The sequence below is a fragment of the Oryzias latipes genome, chromosome 7 (genome assembly GCF_053564925.1).
Source record: "Oryzias latipes strain Hd-rR chromosome 7, Olatipes_Hd-rR_3.1".
NCBI lineage: Eukaryota > Metazoa > Chordata > Actinopteri > Beloniformes > Adrianichthyidae > Oryzias > Oryzias latipes.
In genome coordinates this window covers 33,576,803-33,599,143 of record NC_136243.1, presented here as the reverse complement: position 1 = coordinate 33,599,143, position 22,341 = coordinate 33,576,803, and the positions used below count along the sequence as shown (strand labels likewise).

General features: G+C 42.8%; 1 protein-coding gene and 1 long non-coding RNA gene across 6 annotated transcripts; one reads left to right on the top strand and one right to left on the bottom strand.

Moving 5' to 3' along the window:
• Nucleotides 1-12: 12 nt before the first annotated feature.
• Nucleotides 13-21,921, bottom strand: LOC101160904 (solute carrier family 41 member 3). Of its 5 annotated transcripts, none has more exons than XM_004070268.5 (11): nucleotides 21,723-21,921; nucleotides 18,741-19,060; nucleotides 10,717-10,824; nucleotides 9,052-9,123; nucleotides 8,809-8,953; nucleotides 6,536-6,682; nucleotides 6,291-6,435; nucleotides 6,113-6,192; nucleotides 1,881-2,015; nucleotides 1,658-1,806; nucleotides 13-1,231 (listed from the first exon to the last, which is right to left on the bottom strand). In XM_004070268.5, exons 2-11 carry the CDS (start codon nucleotides 19,035-19,037, stop codon nucleotides 1,058-1,060), a joined length of 1,452 nt encoding a protein of 483 aa, XP_004070316.1. In that variant the 5' UTR covers nucleotides 19,038-19,060; nucleotides 21,723-21,921; the 3' UTR covers nucleotides 13-1,057. The 5 variants fall into 5 exon arrangements, with proteins under 5 accessions (XP_004070316.1, XP_011475011.1, XP_011475012.1 ...); XM_011476709.4 differs by lacking the exon at nucleotides 21,723-21,921 and adding an exon at nucleotides 20,697-20,856; XM_011476710.4 differs by lacking the exon at nucleotides 21,723-21,921 and adding an exon at nucleotides 20,532-20,824.
• Nucleotides 2,090-8,834, top strand: LOC144993942 (uncharacterized). Its single transcript, XR_013657253.1, has 3 exons — nucleotides 2,090-2,228; nucleotides 8,530-8,611; nucleotides 8,696-8,834. It is a non-coding gene; the product is annotated as an uncharacterized LOC144993942 (long non-coding RNA).
• Nucleotides 21,922-22,341: the final 420 nt, after the last annotated feature.

Genomic DNA, 22,341 nt, shown 5'->3' with positions numbered 1-22,341 from the left:
CCAAAGTCAGCGAACAGGAACATGGAGACTTTTAATGGTTTTTTGTGTTTTCAGTTGTGGCTTCATTTCAGGTTTGATACACGTGAATTTGGGCGAAACCGTTTTTTTTCCACATCTCACCGTTGTCAGAATTCTAATAAAAGCAGGTCATGTCTTCAACCAGGTTCATATTTTGCACAAAATCATTTTAAAAAAAAGAAAAAGTTAAATGAAAGACAAGAGAATCTAGTTTGTGCTGTTTTTTTCCTGTGAAGTTTGTATACAAGAGGAAAAAAAAGAATTACTTTTTCAAATGAGTAAAGTAACTTAATTACAATTTTGATCCAGGAACAAAGTAATCAATTACTTTTTAGAAGTGATTTACCCAGCACTGCTTTCTACAGTTTTAGAGTGAAGGTACAGAACAGAGAAGTTCAGCGTCTGTTTCTGAGCAAATCTTTCGTTTAACTTTAGACAGGAGATCTACAAAAGCATCAACCTGATCTGCCGGTCAACCTGGAGCAGAAACGTTTAGAAGAAATGATTTCATCCAGCAGATGAACTCCAGTCCTCTTCCTCCTCATCTGCTTCCTGTTTTGTGGTTTCAGCCACAGAGGAGACCAAAGCGATGCTCTGTGTGCAGAAGGCCCAGCAGCATTTGGATCTCTGGTCGCCTTTTTTTCCTCACCTCATCCAAACATGCCGGCTTTCCGTTGTTTTCATTTGTGCAGCTGCTTCCTGCCGCAGCAGGAGGTCCTGCTGTTTCACACGGAGATGTTTGGTCCACACCAGAGTTGGTTTCAGCAGGTGTTTGTCTGCGTGAAGCTCACCTGAACTCTGGGGCAGACCAGGCGAGAGGAGGTCAGGAGGTCAACCAGGAGGACTTTATGTCTGCGTCTGAGCAACAAGAAAACGCTCTAATGTGGAATGAATCTAACTCTGAGACGTTAGAAAGACGGCTGAGAATCGTGAAAAGGCGTCTCCTGTGATGTTTCCCCGGAGGTGAACTGGATAAGGCCGAATGAGGAGGTCCGTTTGCTCGGTAAAGGCGGTCAGAGGAGGTCCGGCTGAGGGGAACTCAGAGACCCGGACCCTGAAGGACCGCCACGCAGCGGAAGCAGAGAGCCAGGAAGCCGGTGCCCAGCAGGTCGCCCAGCGCCGTCAGGTACGGGATGGAGAAGTTGTCGGGGTCCAGACTTCTCCTCCACATCAGGCGGACGATGAGGTCGGCGACGTAGAGGAGGATGGCCACCTGAGGAGACGGGGGAGAAGACGCTCAAACTACCCCAGGTCCAACAGAGTGACCACATTTGTACGAATCTCTGTCCACTTCAGCAGAATCCAAACAGGTAACATTGGTTTAGTTAAGAAACAACTTTATTTTTGAATAACCTTTTTAGAAAGGATAATCAGTTGTAACTTTGTGTAAAAGTCGTGACTCAGATTCACCTCTCCTACTAAAAGTGATTGTTTTCACGCTGGCGTAGGTCCGTTTCTCTGGTTGCTTTTGGTCTTTTGGTTTTGTAACTCTAAAGCTGCCACCCTGCTTCCCCTACTTTTCACCCTACTTTTCATGTTCTGGTGACGTTTGGATCCTGTCCCGGAACAGGTCCGAGTCCGAGAGCGCCAGAGAAACGCCGAGGCCAGCAGGAGGCGCCGTCGCTTTTGGGGCTTTTACCTGCAGAAGGGCGGCACACAGGTAGCAGAGGATGAAGGCTGCAGTGCTGGGCGCCTCCTCGCCCTGCAGCAGGGAGATGGCGTAGAGGAAGGCCAGGTGACCCGGAACGACCAGCATCAGCAGCACCCGCGCCGACTTGGAGTTCACACCTGGAGGAGGCAACAGAAAAAGTGGACAGCGTCCCCCCCAGCGCAGGCTCAAACCTGAGAGAAAAGTGAGGTACCGGAGGAGAAGAAGGTGGTGCAGGGGTTGGGCCAGTTCTGCCTCATCTTGTAGGGCAGCACCCCCGGGATGCTCCAGAAGTGCAGGTAAGTCGAAATCCTGCTGGCCTGGATGGCAACCAGGTTACCCCCCACTCCTGCAGTGGGGGCAAAACATGAGAAGCACGATGACTGAAACTTTTGCCCCAAAATCTGGGGGGGTGGGGGGTGTCTTTATTGCAGGGCGGTTCTGCTGAGCTGGGATCCAGACTCCACTGTGTCAAAGCTGAGGCCCGGCCTGCGAATTGGCGCCCCTGCAGCTGCACGCGCCCCCCCGTCTTTCAGGAGGTCCCGCAAATGTCGCCCGGGGGGTGAGTTAGTGTAGAACCGCCACTGCTGCAGTGAAAGCAGGTTTTCCTGCCAAAAGGTGTGGATGGGTGAGAGTGGGGGGTTCCTGAAGCGAGTGATTCATGAAGAGAAATGACCTCGGGTCAAAGATCAACTGAAAGTGACAGTTAACACAACTGCAACGCCAGCAAGAGTATCAGCAGGCGGAACCGCTTCTTCTTTTTTTTCTTTTCACTTCTACCCGCTTCGTGTATACAACAAAAGGCTTCACATTTATTATTTAACAGCTTTTTTCCGATAGAAACGTATAAAAAAAAAGGTTCAAATAAAAACTTTTCTTTGGCTCTAACTTTTTGAACTAAACGTTTCCAGCAGACTGGAGCTGTAAAGTAGAGATCGAAGGTTTTGACAGATTTGGCAATAAAAAAAAATGCCATTTAACTGAAATGACTGATCCTTCCTGGATTTACATCACTGACTGGATAAGAGAACCCAAGTGAGAGAGTGACGTCACTCATGGAACATTTTTTACTGTTGTTTTTTTAACAATAGTATCAAATATTTCAGTTAAGTGCAGGTTTTGTCCACTGCCTGTCTATCCACTATGTAGCACTACTATATTCTATTATATGTATGCTATGCTATATTTTTTCATGTTCATGTGGTGAAACTGATGAGGTGCTGCTAAAAAACCTGATTGTGTCGCCTCCATGTTTTAATTTTGAGGGTCTCTTGTTTGTGCACGAGTGGAAAAAAGTGAAGAAATTGGTGAATAATTAATTTAATTACTATTTCATTCACTAAAAAGTTAAGTAATCAACTACTCTTTAAAGGTATTTTTTACCAACAATGAGCCTTGTCTACTTATTTGTTTGTACACATATTTAAATCACACTCGATTATCTTAAAGAAACTAGGAATTGTATCATCGACCACAAATTATGATCAAATGAATCGTTACATTCCTACTACAGATCAACGTATGAGAATAAATCTTGACTGTAAAAACAAATGTAGATGGGGCTTTGCGGACAAAACATTGGAAGTGATTATTGTCGTAAAGAACTTGCTAAATACAGGAAATGCACCTCCTTCTTTCATATTTTCTTCTTCTCCTCCATTAATGTCAGCTTGTACATCCTCACTTGCAATCCTTCTCCTGCATTTATAAATATATACTGTATATATACAGTACAGAACCAAAGTTTGGACACACCTTCCTTGCTGTTTTTTTATGTTTTTGTATTTGTTTATGACATGTACATATCAATCTGCATACACTTTGGACATTGTTATATTTGCACAGTTCAAATTTTGCATATTGCACACTTCTGCACTTCTTGTACATATTGATATATTTTTTATATTATAAATACACTGACCAAAAATATAAATGCAACACTTTAGTTATTGCTCCCATTTTTTATGGTATGAACTCAAAGATGTGAAACATTTTCCACATACACAAAATAACCAGTTCTCTGAAATATTGTTCACAAATCTGTCTAAATCTGTGATAGTGAGCACTTCTCCTTTGCCAAGACAATCCATCCCACCTCACAGGTGTGCCATACCAAGATGATGATTAGACAGCATGATTATTGCACAGGTGTGCAATAATCAAGTGGCTGGAATAATATACAGGAACATGTGTGCAGAATATGAACTGGAAACCCCAAGGTCAAAATGGGAAACACCTCCGAAGGTGGTAGAGAATGAGAGGGCAAAGATCCTGTGGGACTTCCAGATCCAGACTGATAGGATGGTAATGGCGAACCAACCAGACATTGTAGTGGTGGATAAAGAACAGAGGAAAGCCGTTGTGGTGGATGTGGCAGTACCAAGCGATGGGAACATCAGGAAGAAGGAACATGAGAAACTGGAGAAATACCAGGGACTCAGAGAAGAACTGGAGAAAGCCTGGAAAGTGAAGGTGACAGTGGTGCCAGTGGTAATTGGAGCACTCGGGGCAGTAACCCCCAAGCTGGAGGAGTGGCTACAACAGAGACCTGGAAAGACCTCAGACCTCTCAGTCCAGAAAAGCGCAGTGCTAGGAACAGCTAAGATACTGCGCAGGACCCTCAAGCTCCCAGGCCTCTGGTAGAGGACCCGAGCTTTGAGGAGAAACCACCCACGGAGGGTGAGAGGGGCGTTTTTTTTATGTATATATATATATATATATATATATATAAATATATATAGCTCTAAAATCCTGATTGAAATTTGCACTGAAAGCATTGAATGTTCATTGTTCTGCATTTATTAGCTTGTTTTATTTTGTTTTATCCCATTTATTTTTTGTTTTATCCTATTTATTAGCTTTTTCTCTGTAACTTACAGCTTACTTTTTAAATTTAAGTCAAATAAACAACCAGGTAGCAGTTTTTCTTTTACAGTTTCCGTCACTCATCAGAAGATGTCCTCAGCTTTTGGCCCCTGTGCAAGAGTCTAAGTGCTACTTCTATGAAGGTTTGAGAAAATGTGCAGACCGAAGCTCTGATCCTCAGGAATGATGGAGCATTTCTATGCAACAAGCTGATCCACTGCAGACACAAATGTGACATCAGCTCTGGAAAAAACCCTCAAGAGTTTCCCTGTGGGAAAGTCTCGGACACATTTTAACTGGCTGCAGATGGATTCAGTTCTTGTCCACGTCTTTTGGAAGAGCTCTAGATGGAAAACTCAGCAAACTTGGAGCTCAGAAGGTTTTTCAGAGAGAAGAAGGATTGAGCAACAGTTTGAAGAGGTGGAAAAACGATGAAGACACGGTGAGAACACAGAGGATTTGAAAGTCTGCCAGAACTCTGGCATAAGAGAGCAGATCTGCTGCCAAACAAAACCACGAACCGTAACTTCACCTGCCTTCAACCACAAACGCTTGCTGATGTGATCCCAGATCCCAGCCGGATGGTCAAAACAAAAACGTACTGGCACGATGATGCTGAAAATCTGTCCAGGCATTATTATTCATTCACCCATTATTTCCCAAACCTTCAATAGGTTAAAAGACAAGATTTAAAAGTGCAAGAGTCAGCAGTGAGAGAGTCAAGGTGAGGACAGGAAGAGATAAATGCAGTCGCCACAACACGAACGAGACTAAAAGGGACAAACTGTTAAACGGCGTGCAAACGCAACATGGAGTAAAAGGGTTTGGTGGCTGAGTCCAAAGCAGCCTAACCGCAATGAGGGGGCAAAAAGTCTGGGAGACCCCCGAAGGTGAAGCTTGTTATACCCAGGGACCACTGGGGGCCTTGCTTTTGCACTTTGATGTGTTTACATGTCTGCTGCGTATCTTGAGTTGAGCTGCTGTTTGGATCTTTATTTCACTGAAAGCTATGAAGCATTCATCCCACTGTTTTCCTGTTTCTCTTTCTTATAGTATTTTCTGCCAATTTTATGGCGCTCAACTCCATCTATAATGTTTCAGCTATTTCACCCATTCAACTATTCAAATGTTCAGCTCTTTCCGCTTTTTCCAGTTATGACTTTTGGTCCTTCAAATCCTTCAACTTTTCCAGATATTCTGTGCTGTTTTCACTTTATTTATGGTCAACTTTGATCATATATTTAATTAATTTATTTATTTAGTTACTTTTGCAGCTCCTAGTTCCAATTTATGTTTCCATAAAAGTTTATAGTTATCTCAAATAGAAGTGCACTATTTCGGTGTTAGTTGATAAAATAGGGTGTATAAAATGATGGTGGAAAACCTGGACCTGTTTATTTAGCATTTCTTCGGGGGTTTTTTTCTATGTCAGATGAAAGTTTCGGATCTGAACTGAAAATCAAAAAACTCTGGGCCAAAAAACCAAATCAGGAGGACATCCTTGGTTAGGATGTTCAACAGATGAGACATCCTTTCATTGGGCGTCCTGAGATAATAAAGGATTCAGTCAGGACCACTCACCATTAATAACGGGAGTGAAGACAGCCATTCCTTTGAAGTTTGGATCACTCACAGTCTTGTCCAGAATAAGTCCACCAACACTGGAATGAGGAGCAAAGAGAGAACAAACATCGCCACAGGAAGGGAGGGTGGAGGTTTATGAGAAGCAGAGATGCAGGGGAGGGAGCTGAGTGGTGACCTGCTGATGGACATGGCTACGATGACGGGCTGCCACCCCGAGCGGAGCACCTCTGAGATCTGAGGACTCTGTCGGGCCACGGCCACCCACAGAGGGATGAGGGTCAAGAAGAACAGGCACACCAGGGGGGACAAGTACCACAAGTCTGAGGAGGAGGAGCACACGAAATGGGAACACGCCGATGCTTCCAGTCTGTGCTGCCACCTGCTGGAAGGATGTAGGAAACGTCTGCTGCGTGTCCTCACCTCTGTACTGGTAGAGCGTGCTGCTGACCCCAGCCAGCAGGGACAGCGTGATCAAGTCTCCCAGACTGGCAGCGATGGGCGTGGCCACGTTGTCAGGGTTAATGCCCACCTTTCTGGAGCCGATGATCACTCCAATCATCACCAGGCCTTGAGTGGAAAAGGAAGGGGTGATGACAGAAAGGTTTAGGGTGAGAGGTGAAAGTCTGAGAGCAGAGCTGCTGCCGTCTGATGGAAAGCTTTCAACATCCTGCTGAGGAAAAACGGCGGGGTTCTTTTTCCGTACCAACCAAGAACTGAGCCACAGCTTTCTGTAGAGGAGGAGAAATCGAATAGTCATGTTCTGCTCATTTTGGATGAACAAAATAGTTAGAAGGACGTAGAATGTCTGTGAGACATACTATGAAAATACACCCGACTGAACTAAGACTTTATCTGTTTGACTGTATCAAAGTGCTTCACTGTAAAAAAAGACACAAGAAACTTTGGACAAATTAAGAACAAAAATGTAAAAACAACATAAAACTACTAAAAGTATTTAGCATTAAACACATACATAAAAGAAAAATGCAATAAAACAAATACAAGAAATAAAATATAAAAATATGATGTATAAACTGTCTTGTTAATAAAACCATGTCATAAGAGTCCTAATTTTTACATCTATGTATCTAAATTACAGACTTTTTATGAAAGAGCTGATTTTAAAAGTCAATCAATATATTGAAAATTTATCGTTATAGTGATTTCAAGCTGTGCAATACGGATCTCGCAAAAAACGACCCCAATTGCGATGAATGGTTCCCTCAAATGTGCTAAATTACCGTATTTTTTGGACTATAAGCCGCTTCTTTTGTCACACGCTTTCAACCCTGCGGCTTATTCAACAATGCGGCTAATTTATGCATTTTTTGACGGCTGCTGGGGGGTTCGAGCAGATAAGGTAAGTATGGGACATGGGGGAGATGAGGCACGTGTTGCTGCCTCAAACAGTCTCAGAGAGGAAGCTGAATGTATAATCCCATTTCCGGCAACAAGTTCATTTATTTTGACACACCCACAAGCACCCAAACACCATGCAAGTCACTTCTGCTCTTAGACCCCTCAGTCATGGTGCCACAAAAAGAAACCGCCATGCTCAGCCCTACTTTGGCCGCATCCCACAATCCTTTGGCATCTTTAGTCCCAACATGCAGGTTCCCTCTTGCGCTGCTCTCGCGCTCTCCCCTCCTTCCGCTGGACACACTCCCTCTTCCGTCTTAGACACACGTGCGGTTTCAGCACATTAACATTCTCAATCTACAACACCGTGTGGCGACCTGGGGGTTAGCCCCACCATAAGCCCCTAAGACTCATGGGAAGTGGGGAATTGTGGTTGTAAAGTTCCTCACCATGACTGAGGGGGCTGTGAGCAGAAGTGACTTGCATGCTGTTTGGCTGTTTGTGAGTGTGTTCAAATAAATAAACTGATATGTTGTGTACTTCCCCCTCTCTGAAGCTGTTACTAGTTGCATAGTGCTTGGTGCAGGATAATTGATGACTAACAAATTGAGTCATTACAACATGCAGCATGTATATGTTTGACTTGTGCAGCTAGTGTATGTTCAAAATGGCTTATCCTTTCTAAATTAGGGGGGTGCGGTTTGTACTCAGGTGCACTCTATAACCTGTAAAATATTGTAATCTGATGGCAGCTTGAAGTATTTAACGGATCCAATAAATCCATTTATGCATTTGACCAATCGGAAGGACACCTTCACGTTGTTGACTAATCAGGATGGACTCCTTTAACGTTAGATGTTTGCCTCCTATGTAGACGAGGGTCATTTGGAGTGTAATTTAAGTTATCTTGACTCTTATTTCAATTAAATTCTGTCAGTGAAATTGAAGTGATGTATTTAGTTGTTTTGCTGTTTGTTCATGTATCACAAGTTTTATCGTCATGGTGAAATTGATCACAAATATCACAAATCGCGTGTTTTCCTCATACTGCACAGCTTCATCCAGGGTTACGAGTCTGACGCCGAATGCTCACAACATGTGGACACAACAGAGGACGTCTGATTGGCTGTTCTGCATGTAAGTAAAGTGACATAATTCGCGGCGAGGATGATGATTGGCTAACAGCAATTTGTTTTAAAAAAAAAGACCTTTTTGTTTCAGGTTTGTTTATTTTTTAATGGACTGTGATCTGCCCACACTGCCTCTACGATCGACTGATCAATCCGAATTGACATATTGGCCACCCCTGATGAAGACCATCATGTATCTCTCACCTAAAGACAGAGCAGCGAAGAAGGCGGTGGTGATGCTGCTGGCGCACAGCACAGCCGCCTGATCCAGTTCAACACCCCCCCTGGACACGGCTCCTAAGCAGATAGCTGCCACGGCTGCCAGGAACCCCACCACTGTGGCCTGAACCTGCAGGACAGAATGTTGCTGCATTCACACAGAGCCTTTGGTTCTTCACTGCTCTCCACCAGAGCAGTGAAGATTTAATGCTGTTAGAGGAGCTTGACCTGAATGAGAGCCAGGTTGCTGCGCACCATCGTCCACTGCTTCTCCGGGTCGTCCATCTGACCGGTGTTTGCCTGAAAACACACACGAGTCCAATGAGTCGGAAGGTTTTTCCATGTTGGATTGGTCTCAGCGGTTTGGGTTTTTAATTTTGGATAAAAATGATTTTTTTTTCTTCAAATTTTACTCTAAAATCCTTTATTTCTTTGTTAAGAAATAACATTTTCATTAAACTGATTGTGATTAAAACTAAAGTGACACTTTTGTAAAGAATAAAATGGTCATTTTTACATGAAAATGAGCTGAAAGCACCCCCCCCCCCCTCCATATGTTAAACAAATTCTTGTTGCATTTTTTACTGTAAGTAAAGATCAGTTTGTTTTTTATTATACTGGGTGAATACTCCATTCTGATTGGCTGCTGGGTGTGCGTTAAAGGTGATAACCGCACGCCCCAAAAAGAAGTTCCGGTCACTTCTCTTAAATCTTCTGTATTACTGCACCGGCTTCTTTAAAACAGCCTTTTGCTTCATCATCTGGACAAAAACAACCGATAAGAGGTGAACTTTCTCTCTGAACTGATGCTTTATTCAACCCATCGGGACGACCAGCATATATATAAAATCGCTGAATCTTGACCGCACCACGTAACAAATAGTCCACTTTTCATGAAAAAAGCGATCCAAATCGGAAAAAAAAACAAGAATTAAGGACTAAAAACTGGTTAATATTTGTTTATTTTGTAAGTGACCATGGTAAAAGCGGGTTAATGGCTGACAGAAGTATGCATTATCACTTTATAACGCACTTGACGGTTCAGGCTTCCACGGCGTGCGTTAAAAAGTGATAATGCATACTTCCGTCAGCCATTAACCGTGACGTATACCATGGTCCAGGTGAATTCTCGATTCTGATTGGCTGCTGGGTGTGCATTAAAAAGTAATATACCACAGTGATAACCGCACGGGGAAAAAAGAAGTTCCGGTCACATAGCTGAAAATGTTCTGGGTTCTTTAAAACAAACTTTAGCTTCATCATCTGGACAAAAACAAGCGCTAAGAGGTGAATTTCTCTCTGAACTGATGCTTTCTTTATAAACCCATCGGGATGATCAGAGTAGGTATCACCTTCCTTTGCCGCTGCAGTCCAGATCGGAGGTCTGCCGCACCACGCATCAAATAGTCTGCTTTTTGAGAAAAAAAGTGATCTAAACCGAAAAAATATCAACAATAAAGTCCTAAAAACTGGTTGAATATTGATTTCTTTTGTAAGTGACCGTGGTTTAAGCGGGTTAATGACCTTCCAAGTGTGCATCATCAGCATTGACGCACTTCGGGGAAGCCTGAACCGGTTCAGGCTTCCACGTCGTGCGTTAATTTCTGACTATGCATACTTCATCGGCCATTAACAATTACTTAATTCGGAGTAGTTGAAAGTTTAAAAGAGAACCTTTCCTGTAGTTTTAGAACTTTCCTCTTATTAATGAAACCATCAGGTCTTCTTCAGTCAAAGGACTCAAGTCACAAGTCGCTGCAGTGACAGGTTTGCTTGAGCTTTAAGGCAAAAACCTACAGGTGACGGCATCGGTCATTACCAGACCCACAGGCAGATCAGTGTGTGTTTGCTTTTTGTGTCCACATTTTCACAGGATCAACCAACACGACTCACAGCAGTGGAGAGGCGAGCTGCCAAGGTCATCTCCAGGTTTCCTTTGAGTCCAACCAGAGCAGGAACCAGGATGAAAACCTCTGTGATCACTTTGAAGACCTGCCAGTGCTGCCAACACACATAACAAACTGAACATTAAAGAGGAGGTTACAGAGCACAGAACCAAAGGTGTCATCTCTAGATCTGTTCGGCCAGTTTCAGTTTGAAAGGAACTTTCCAGATTGGCTCCTGTTCAAACCGTCCAGCATCTCCATCAGTCTGCACGGGTTCAGCAGCTTCACCGGCAGATTCTGCAGCTGCAGCTCAGAGCTTTACATGCAAACGTAGCAAACAAGGCCAAAATGGGCCGCAGAGAAATGTGGCGATGGAAAAAGACAAAGATGGAGAGCATAGAGTGAACACTGAAGGCCACGTGTCACACTAATCGTCTGAACGATTGATTATTCTATTCAGGCAGTTGTAAGAACACTCTTGGATTGTGATGAACAAGCTGTGGTCGAGCACAGAAGCAAAAGGGACGGTGCTGAGCTCAGTAAAATCATGTTTAAAGATCCACTTCCATGAAAATAGTGTTTTTAACATAAGAAAATTAAGCTCAAATATGCATTTCTGGATATTTGTCTAAATCAGCAGCAGATGGAAAATTGCCTTTTGAAAAAGATTGTGTTTGTGATGTAGAAAACACACTGGGCTCCCTGCTCTGCTCCATGTTTGTTGCATCCACTTGCGGGCATATATATGAGCTGATATTTGCCTCTAAACTGTACGGCTGGATAGCTCTAATGATGTTTATCGTTTTTGTTGCAGCTGTGAAGTGAGTGTGAGGGTGTGAGGGGCTGTAAGCTAGCAGAAAAGCATGTAAACAGAGAGATCTTAGCAGTGGGGCATTATCATAAAGCGGGAACGCTTTCACAATAGATCAAAAGATGATCAGAGTGGGTCTTTAACAAACTGTTGATGTGAAAACAGCTGTGGGTCGGTTACTTCTAGTCATTCCTTGCAACAACTAGACAGAACTGCACTAACAGTTTCTAAAGTCATTGAGGGTTTAAAGACTTTGAGAGTCTAAAGCATTGGATCGCTGCTAAAATGTTGCAAATGCTGCAGAAATGTTTCTTGGATCTCGACTTTTCTTGTTCCATATGCAGCTGTCTATTTATTTATATTGATCTACTTTCCTCTGAGGATTTGGGACCGCTTTGGCTGACGGCTGTCACACAGAGGAGGAGGCTCGGGACACGGCCCACTTCTTCTGAGAGCAGAGCGAGGCAGCAGAAGGTCGGATTTCCCTCCGTTTCTTCTGTTTTTGCACCCATCGGGATCGACAAACTCAAATCACTTGGTCAGCTTTTCGTTCTTCTTCCCCCTCACTATGAACGGACGCTGTTTAACCGACTTATGGAGCCCACAGAAATGGATTTCTACAGCGTCTGTGGATCACAACAACAAAAGGAAACTACACTAGTGTTTTCGTGACGGCCTCATTCATCGAATCATTAGGTCATTCGTCGTCGTGATTCCACTAAGACGTGATCCGCTTTCATCATTGATCTGTTCATCCATGTGGAGTTGGGCGCATGAAACACAGAGACGCTCATGACACTCCTCCTCCTCCTCCTCCTCTTCCTCCTCTTCACCTCACAGTTCTTCCAGGTTGATGTGAAAATCCAATTTCCTGCAAGTTTCTTCTATTATTTTAAATTAAATCCAACACAGTCAAGATTAAGTTAATCTACTATAGTCGAATATTTTGACCCAACGAGAAAAACGCTAAACTGATACATGAAATGTGATGATGATGATGATGATGTGCAGAAAATTGAAATTAGATGAAACTTTGGGTTCATCCAGACATCTCCATTCTTAATTTGAATATCAGTTTCATCAATTCCCTTTCATAAAACCATAATTTCCTTCTTTGTTATTCATATTCAGAGAAGGAGGCTTTTTTAAACGGGTTATTATTGAAGGATAAGAATAGGAACTTTAGTATTTTGATCTGCAGATGTATTTTTTAACCCTTGTGCTATCCTAGGCACTTTAACATTGGGAGTTGGGTCATCTAGACCCACTAGACAGTGCTCTGAACCTTTTTTCTTCAATAATTTGTGATCTTCACTGGTGTCCATGGATTACATGAAATCTTTCCACCTTTATCCACCTTTGTCATGGTAGGGAGAACACGTCAATGTGAGGGTGGGGTCATCTAAGATGGCACAAGGGTTAAACCTCCACAGCTTGTAATACATGGCTCCCGCCACAAGGTGGCAGAAACACAGCGAGCTGATTGCAAAGCAGCAGTTTGAAGTAACAACCAAAACTATTTGTTTTTTTTGTTTTTGTTTTTTGCTCACTAAAGTTTCAACTTTTCAAGTTCCAGGTTGGAATTATGGCAGGAAAAATTTGTTTTGAAGTCAAATATTTGACTTTAATTAGTACTCCTGTTTACTGGCTGTGTATTTTTTTAAACTTTCGATTGGACTTAAATATTGCTCTTTCTGCTTTCTGCAGTTCTTTCTGACATTTACGACATCACTGGGATTTTGCGTCATTTCCTGCTCAAAGCAAAGCGTCTGAATGTTGGTTCTCAGGTGTATCTGCAGGTGAGTAAAGTCGGGTTTGGGTTCTGCTTTTGGGGCTTTTTGGACAAAACATTTCGTCTTGGGGTCTGGTTTGGGGACCACAGGATGTCCCCTTTGCTCTTTGCAGATGATGTCGTCCTGTTCATCGAGCAAAGACCTTCAGATTACGTTTACTAGTGGATTGTTGTGGTCTCCACTGTTATGCAGTTGCTGTGCCGTTCCGTTGTGGTGAAGAGAGAACTGGGTCAGAAAGCAAAGCTCTCAATTTACTGGTGGATCTTCGTTCTAATGCTAACCTATGGTCATGACCCAGGGAACAAGGTCCCAAATACAAATGGTCAAAAAGAGTTTCCTCTGCAAGGTGACTGGGCGCTCCCTCATGCTACGTTCGGACCGAGCTCAGAAATGCGCGTTTGAGCGACCACCTCCAATAAAAGGCCTATGTATATGCACAGCCATTAAATGTGCACTGAAAGTTAAACCAGTTAAACTTTGATAAATCAGAGACTCAGATTTTCTAGTGACGTACGGGGGGCGTCCTTTTTCGTTCATGTGCGTCCCAACCGTTTGTTTGTTGATCATGGAGGAGAAATGAATAATTGTGGTATGTCGCTGGCTGGAATTCTCTGACACCAAGTCTTTCAGATATCGGAATAGAGCTGTGAAAGAAAAAATCTGGAGCAAGATTTACCAGATTTACTCCACTTTGACATTTTGCACCAAGCTTCTTCCAACTTTGAGTACATGCGCTAGTAACAGCATGTTCTTGAAAACATCTTCCATGCTTCCTGTATACGTAGCTTTAGCAATAGGGTGAGAAGTTTTGTCATTCGGACAGAGCTTGGAGTAGAACCACTCCTCTACATACAGAGGAGCCAGTTGAGGTAGCTCCTGGACGCGTCCCTGCGGAGATGAACCGGGCATGTCCCACCAGGTAGAGACCCGGGGAAGACCCAAGACACGATGGAGAGACCACGTCTCTTGACTGGCCTAGGAACCTCTCGGGGTCCCCCCAGAGGAGCTGGAGAGGGATGTCTGGGCATCTTTGCTTAGACCACCCGCTTCCCCCAAACCCAGTCCCGGATGAGCGGAGAATGGATGGATGACAGTTCCTTTGATATCAACGTTACCTTTTGTATATACTATAATCTTCTCCATTCATGGTCTCCACGAGGCTTCAACACGGTTCTGCTATCCGCTCAGATGTTTGTCCTGACTGCTGCTCTCAGCCTCTCAGCAAATCAGGACAAGACTTCTGAGTTGGAAATTCAGGAAACTTCCCGACTCAGAAAGTTAGTTACAAAACATAACCAGAGCCACAAGGTGTAAAAAACATCTAACAGCTCATACTTTCATAAGGTCCATCACAATTCCAGCAGAGACCAATCCAAGCCCGGATATCAGGAATGGCACCACAACCTGCGCCGCTATGAGCCAGGAGCTCTCAGGCAGGAAGCCGTACTGCGACCGCGTCAGCTTCCAGGTCACGCCACGCAGCTTCTGGCCCTGGTAGCGAAGCTCCAGCTCCAGACGGGTCACCACCATTTTCAGGGAAGCTGTAACCCCCTCAGCAGTTATCCCATGGCAGGAGCAGCTTCAGTCCAAAACAAGAGCTCCCTTGAAGACCATTTGTTCTGTCACAGAGCTCTGAAGATGACAGCAGACTGAAGAGGAAAACAAAGTTTGCCTTGATTTTAAACAATTTTTGCAGCTTCTATGTCAGTTAAAAAGCCTTCAAAGTGCAGCTCAAAACCCCCTTTTTAACTAGGAGAAAAACAAGAACTGGACCCTCAATCTTCATCTCACCATCCGCAGAGACGCGTGGCATTGTCACCCCTTTAATGAGTCAGCAGATCCCACCTGCTCTGACTCATAGGTCATGGTGTTCAACAAGTGCGGATGTGAAAACACCTGCAAGCCTGAGCATTTTAAAAAGACTAAAGATGATCCGGAGACTTCAAAACTTGACAATCCAGTCTGAAATCCACTTGACCTTCAGGAAAGAAGCTGAATCCGGTAAATCCCAGCAGCGCTTAAAGAGACAGCTCAGCCCCCTGATGAGGAGCTGAGGGAAATGTCTTTGCCACTGTGCCATCTGGATTCTGGTCTTCAATTTGCATCTCAAGCTGATAGCAGGAAAGGAGGAAGGAGCTCTGGAAAAGCCCAAAAGAAATGAGACGCAGCAGCCGGCTCCTGCAGGCTGCAGCTCTTCTTCCTGCTCAGCATCGGGGTCGACTCCGCTCTGCTGTGACGTAGCTGGCAGGGAGACGGTTCCGTCTGTGTCGCTCGCCGCTTTCTTGTTCTGTGCCTGTGTGTTCTGCGTCTCACCCCCACCCCCCCTCCCCGTCAGATGCTCTCACTGCCTTCCCCCTTCTTCCCTTCCATGTGTTCGGCTAACTTACCCCACCGGCTGTATTTTTACCCATGCAGGGAGAAATGCCGCTCTAACGGCTGATGTAGAACCTCCAGCAGGAGAAATTCAGCTGAATCATAACCGAGGGGCTAAACTTCACAGATGTGCTTTAAATGTCCCTACAGTTTCTGCCCAACTGACATTTGTGACTCTTTTTCAGAAAGATGTGATGAGGGTTGTAATCCTTCATGTTTATGTGACTTCAAACGTTCTAAGTGTTCCTTAAAGAGAACCACAGTGAGCGTTACTTTCCTCAAAAGAACAAAACGGAGGCAGAAAAGAACAGGAAGACCTGTCTACGTTTGATCAAAATCCTCTGAATTATCCAGAGAACATGTGTGGTCGGGTGAGATAGAAGCACAAGGGTTGAAAATTGGATTTGGTTCAAGTTGAACTGCAACAACAGGCCACTAAGAAACAAGTCAAAAAGTCTTACCCCATAGGCAGATTTTCTTTAAAAACACAACAAAATCTGCCAACGGGGTCAAAAAATGGTCTTACCAAGAATTTGTATTTCAAGAAGAACAAATTCTACTCATTGAGACATGTTTTGAGAAAGGTTGAGCTAAGATTGTTTGTGGTTGAAAAACTTTCTTGATACGATTATTTTCTTGACAAGACAGAAAATAAGACGTGTTTTCTTGAAAAACCTTCTTAAGATTCTGTTTGAACGTTTCTATTTCCCTTTATTGTGACAGAAAGCTAAAAATGACCACAAAAAAGAAGAAAACAACAAGAAGAGAAGGGGAGAAAAATCCTGTAGAGGTTTTCATTTGACTCAAAGAACAGCATCACACCGTGCTGTTGCTCTCAAACACAGCAGCAGTCTGACAGACAACCTTCTCTGCATTAACTGCCGCTGGCGTTTGCAGTTCCAACATTTTTATGTATTCAATCTGCCTCATCATGGTACTACAATAACCGAGTGCTCTGCAGGAAGTGAAGACAGGATGAATGATGAAGAACACAAGATGCAAGAGATGAAGGAGCAAACATCTGTATTAACAATTCTAGCCACAACCCCCTCCAACCACAGATTCTGGCCAAAATATTTTCTAAGTACCAGCACAGATCGGCGAGTGGTCGGAATCACAGATGAGCCAGGAGAAAGCCGTTTGTCAGTGAACAAAGGAGGAAGACGAGGCACCTGAAGGTCAACGAAGCAGACAGCGGAGCGTCTGATCTCCTCTGCCCATCTGGCTGAGGACCAAATCGCTCAATATGCCAGACACGGGATGAAGACGTGAGGAGCTCAGACAAGTTCAGTTTAAAGGAAAACAAACTTCCCACACAGCTGAAAGCTACTGCCGCCCGAAAATTCTTCATTATGTGTCGGAAGCAAGATCAACACGAGGCCACGAAATGCCTGGGATGAGTCACTAAAGTCATCGAGAGGTATAGTAGTAGCTTGCAAAAATCCAGATAGAAAAGTGATAAAGAATCAAATGCAGTAAAACACAAAGATGTGGCAGTGGCATAGTACCTATAGTAGTTATGAGTACTATAAAGGCCTGGGATCACTAAATGTAATAACAAGAGTTCAGTTCTAACTACAAGAGGCCCAGAAACGTAGAAAAAAATGAATATTTCTGAGCCTTTTTCCTAGCTTCATATGTGATGGTAGTTATCAGACGAAAACCAACGGGGTTGTGTCAAAGATGCAGAGGTGTGTGTGTGTCGTTCTCGTCGTGGGTTCTCATTCAATCTCACAGAAGCTGCAATAAGCGTCAGTATCAGCAGACTGCCGCCGGCAGTGAACTTCCACTCATCTGTTTAGAGGAAAACTCCTTAAACAGTGTTCTGGAAATGTTGTCAAAACCATTCATCCCTCTCTTTTCTCATCCATTACACTGGATGTACACACCCATGCATCCACTGACTGATGGCATGCATCAGTCAGTGGATGCATAGGTGTGACGGCATGCATCAGTGGATGTGTTCAAAATGGGCTGCACGTAAGGAAAGAACACGTCCGTCTCGTTCTACAAGAACTTGACCCACGGGGTGTTGAGCTCTAAAGAGCCAGACGTCTGCATCACCGCAGTTACTTTGCTAAGGGTCCAAACTATGGCTGTGTCCGGATTTCCACCCTAACTTCGAAAAAACTCTATAGTGCGGCACTATAGAGTGCCCAGAGTTTTTAAAGCACTTTGGACACCACGCTCACTACTTTTCCTTTTTTTTTTTTTTTTTTTAAACGCTGCATATGACGTCATCTATTTCACCAAGTTCAAATCTAATTGATATATGAGCGTTTTGAGACGATTATTTATGAATCCACTGTCTTAGATAAAAATGCTGATGATTTATTTGAAAAATACATTTAAATACATTTTTTGGCATAAAACGTTCCAATGCATTGGGGTCTATATTGGCCGATCCAGTGAGCATCGATGCTCATGGTTTTTCACAGAGACTTCTGGGAAATTTCTAGGGTACTGAATTTTGGAATTGTAGATTCAGACAGCACTAGAAAATGGTGAACGCACTATATAGTGCACTATACAGCAGTTAGGATGGGAATTCGGACATAGCCATAGACTCCAGATCTTGTTGCCCCAAAGGCTCATGGGAGTTTTCAAACAATAAAGACATTTAGGTGTGATTATGTTAAGGTACACTTCTATATATCTGAGCTGCAATTTTTTTCATCTGTTTCTTATTGGGCCAATCTAATGGGGTCAACAGGTCAACTTTGACTGGAGTGGGAGCGGGTCAACATCTACTGCCGCTAACGTCAGACGGGACTGACCGTGTCTTCATGTTTTCCATCTGCATTTAAACACCAGATGTTGGCTGAACTATGACGGCGATAAACACCATCCATAGGCACTGAAACTTTAGAAAAGAAGCGTTGTGGACGAGGTTTTCATCAGTGTGACAGCTGGCCGGTAAAGTTGAAGAGTAACCCAGACTAAAGTAAAGAACTACAAGGTCCAGGTATGACAGTGGAGCTTCAGTAGAAAAATGTAAAGGAGGTTAAAGTGAAGGTTTTTCTGAGGCGTAGGTGAATATGATGCTGAACTCACCTGTACATTGTCCAGCACCATGCCAGCCATCACCATACCCATCCCAGCCAGCAGGTAGGGAAGCAGCACCTGAAGGCAAATGGTTGTGGAGGACTCCTCCTCCATTTTAGCCACAGAAACTTTGGGCTTCTCCTCCTGCAGCTTTCTGGGCTGGAGGACTGGAGGTAAAACGAGCTCATCTTGACTGTCGGTGAAGTGGCCACCGGGACTGCCGCCTGGACTTTTCCCCTTGGATCGGGACTTTTTGTTCTTCTTCCTGTGCCGGGCCGGCTGCGGAGGTTTATCTTCTCCGGCCATGGCGTTTGCTCTGACGGTTTAATCTGAAGATACAAAAGGCAGAAGACGCCACCTCAAGGTTGGTTTATTACATGTTTTCTAGCATGCAGAACACACTAACCCTGAAAAATGTTCTCCTAAAAGTAAAGTTGCTTTTATTGGCAAGACTAGATTATTTTGATTTTACTGCTTCTTTGAATTTCTGTGTGGAGTTTGCATGTTCTCCCCGTGCATGCGTGGGTTTTCTCCGGGGACTCCGGCTTCCTCCAGCCCCGTGACCTCAAAAAGGGACAAAACGGGTTTAGAAGAAGATGAATGAAAACTGAATGAATGCTTCTTTCAATTGGCACTGAACCTCACATGACCCTTACACATAGATTTGGAAATAGGAACTGGGCTGAGTGACTCCTCCCCCCTTGGCATTCCAAACAGGAAGTACCTACTGGCTCAAACAAGCCAAAATCCTATATTTTATAGCAAAATAAACAGTTATTACTCAGGCATTATATTTGTCAGAATCCTATCTTTTTTTATTAAAGACTCACTCCAATGAAAATGGTGTTTTTAAACTTTTATGAGTATTTCTTTATTCAGGTTGTGGTGAATAATGGGGCAGACAAATAAAAAAACTCTCAGTTGTGACACAGAAACTGCATTGGGCAGGCCCAAGTCTCCCTGCTCTGCTCCATTCTGATGCATCCACTAATGCAGACTAATAGATCCATCAACGTCTTACTTTCCACATCCGAGTTGGCATCTGCCTCAAAACTGTACGGCTGGATAGCTCCAATATTGCCCACCACTTTTGTTGCATGAGTAAACTTAGCTTGGAGCTGTGAGGGACTGTAAGCTAGTGGGAGAGAGTGTAAACAAAAGCATGATGGGAAATAAGCAGAGGCTTACTTCCGCCTCGCTAGGTCCAGTTCTCATATATGGTCAATGGAAGACACACACCACAACTGGCTTCAGTCTGCAAATCTAAAGATTTTCTCTGGTTTGCACAACACGGCAGTCCTTCTATCTTACTTTATATCACATTAGGTATTTACCTAAAGGAGGTTGAGAAGTTCAATAATAAAAATGAAAAACTCTGAAGGATTTAAATGACTTAAATCTTCATTAGCCTAATCAGATTTCTACAAGCAACTTTATTTCTACGAGAATTTTGAAGTTAGATGTTTGACTAGGAATAACAAATTAGAGAGGCAAGGTTACAGGTTTTTATTTTTTCAAAATAGACCAAGCTTAATTTAAAAAAAATGTATCTAAAGAATTTCCCCATCGTGGGATTAATAAAGTCTATCTATAAACACAATTTTCACAGTATATTATATTAAATATTACATTTTTATGTGCATTTAGCCATTAAAATAGATACAAATAGGTTAATTGTTTTTTTAACCTAAAACTACATTTTTTATTACCGCCAGTGATTTGTTTTTTCTTTTATTTTTTTATTTATTTTTTAGTTTAAGGCAGCATTTTGGGGTAGAAACAGAAATCAGGCTACATTACCATTACAAACGGTTATTCTTCATTTGCATGTCGTTGTTTTGTTTAGCCTGGAGGATTTACCACGACAACCCGAAAGGAAATAAAAGCACGCAAAAAAAACAAACCCCGCGACTTTGACTGAGTTTACCGGGTACTAAGTGTAAATATGCGCCGTGGTTTACGTACATCTTTTCGTGACAATCTCCAAAAATGTCCGAATTCATCAGCGAATCCGAAGTTGTCCAAGAATTCCGATAAAAATCCGTTGAAAGGCATTCCTTCGCGCGAGGCTGCCATGTGTACATCCCAGAATACTAACCAAGCCCCGGTAACCACGGTTACCCAAGGAGACGCTCTCTGAATGGACGATTAAAATAGTCTCCACATGTGGCCCCGCCCCTCCGGGAAGCTCATGCAAATGCTGCTAGATTGGAACTTTGAAAGTAAAAAAAATAGTGAAATCTGAGTTAATGCAGAGATGATGAATGTAGTTAACTTACTTATAATATTAGCTAAATATTTCATTCACAAGTATGGATACAAAAAAACAGTTTTTTTTATGTTTTCCAGAAAGAAACAATAGTGAATGTAAATAGTATTAAATCCTGCACTAACACTAAAAAAGCTGCTAGAACAGTGGAAACATTTGAAACAACTTTCACAGATTCCTTTGCCTTTATTATATTTTTATTCTATTTTCGTTTAACCTGGTTTAGATTGCTATTATTAAGGCTTTTGGACATTTTTGTTCCTTTTGCCTGGCAAATGTGAAAATTGTGTCTTTTGCACAGAGTGTGGAATAACAATGTTTTGGTATTTTGTATGTGCAATATTTGTTAATAAAGTTTATTTTAAAAAAAGTTGAAAGCCAAATTTGAAGTTATTGTCCTATTTTACACTATATTCATCTGTAAAAGCTTATTTAAACACCAACAAGTGTTCAAATAATATGTTTTGTTGTAAATCAAACTCCATATGGGTGAGGTCACAAACTCAAATTGTGCACAGAATTCTTTTAAAACCATTTCTTAAAGGATTAAAGTGAATTAGTTGAAATATTGAATGTTTCCATGCTTCTTACCTACTGTTTTATTGATTTATATGAATACAATAGTATAAATATGAGCCAACATGCTCCACTAGACATAATTTTCTGTCGGGCCGTGAAGACCATAACAAGCTTCTAACACGCAGATTAGATCAAATCCTTACCGTTAGTTTAAGTTTAGGAGGCAGTCTTTGTAAAGCTGACCCCCAGAAACCGGTCTGAGTGAATGGAAGTTGTTGAATCTAAATGAAGGCCACATGTACTATCTTCTTTCCATCTCGGTAGGCCTATATACGTTTGTGCATGGAGATCTTGAAGTGTCAGTGTGTGCAGAGTAGGAGCTAGTGCGCATGCATGGTGGGGCAGCACTGGCTTGGATTACACAGCGTGACAGATGAGAATATGTCCCCGCTGTCTCCTTCCATCTGTCTGTGGGCCGGCTGACAGCAACAGGACTGCAGCAGTACACACTGTTTCATTCACCAAAGGCATCAAACTCCACTAAAACATTTTTATCGCGTTAGTGGAAGTCTTTGAAGAAATGATTCAGTGTTTCTTAGCACTTTTTGTCATCCTAACAGTGCATTCAAAACATTTATTCTGGATAGGAAATCTTTTCTTCCATGATTTCAAAAGAAGAAAGTATAAAAGAAAAAACTATATATTTTCAAAGCAATTCGGACACCATGCACACTGCATTTCTTTTTTTTTTTGAACGGCGGAAATGACGTCAATCGTTTTCAAGTTAAAATCTAATTAATGTTAGCGTTTTGCAATGATTAT

Excerpts from the sequence above, each read along its gene's own strand:
- LOC101160904 (XM_004070268.5), bottom strand. The coding sequence starts at position 19,037 with ATGGCCGGAGAAGATAAACCTCCGCAGCCGGCCCGGCACAGGAAGAAG. Across the intron at positions 9,124-10,716 it reads CAGCTCGCCTCTCCACTGCT|GCAAACACCGGTCAGATGGA; the intron begins GTGAGTCGTGTT and ends GTGTGTTTTCAG. Across the intron at positions 6,683-8,808 it reads CTTCGCTGCTCTGTCTTTAG|GCCTGGTGATGATTGGAGTG; the intron begins GTGAGAGATACA and ends TTTCCACTCAAG.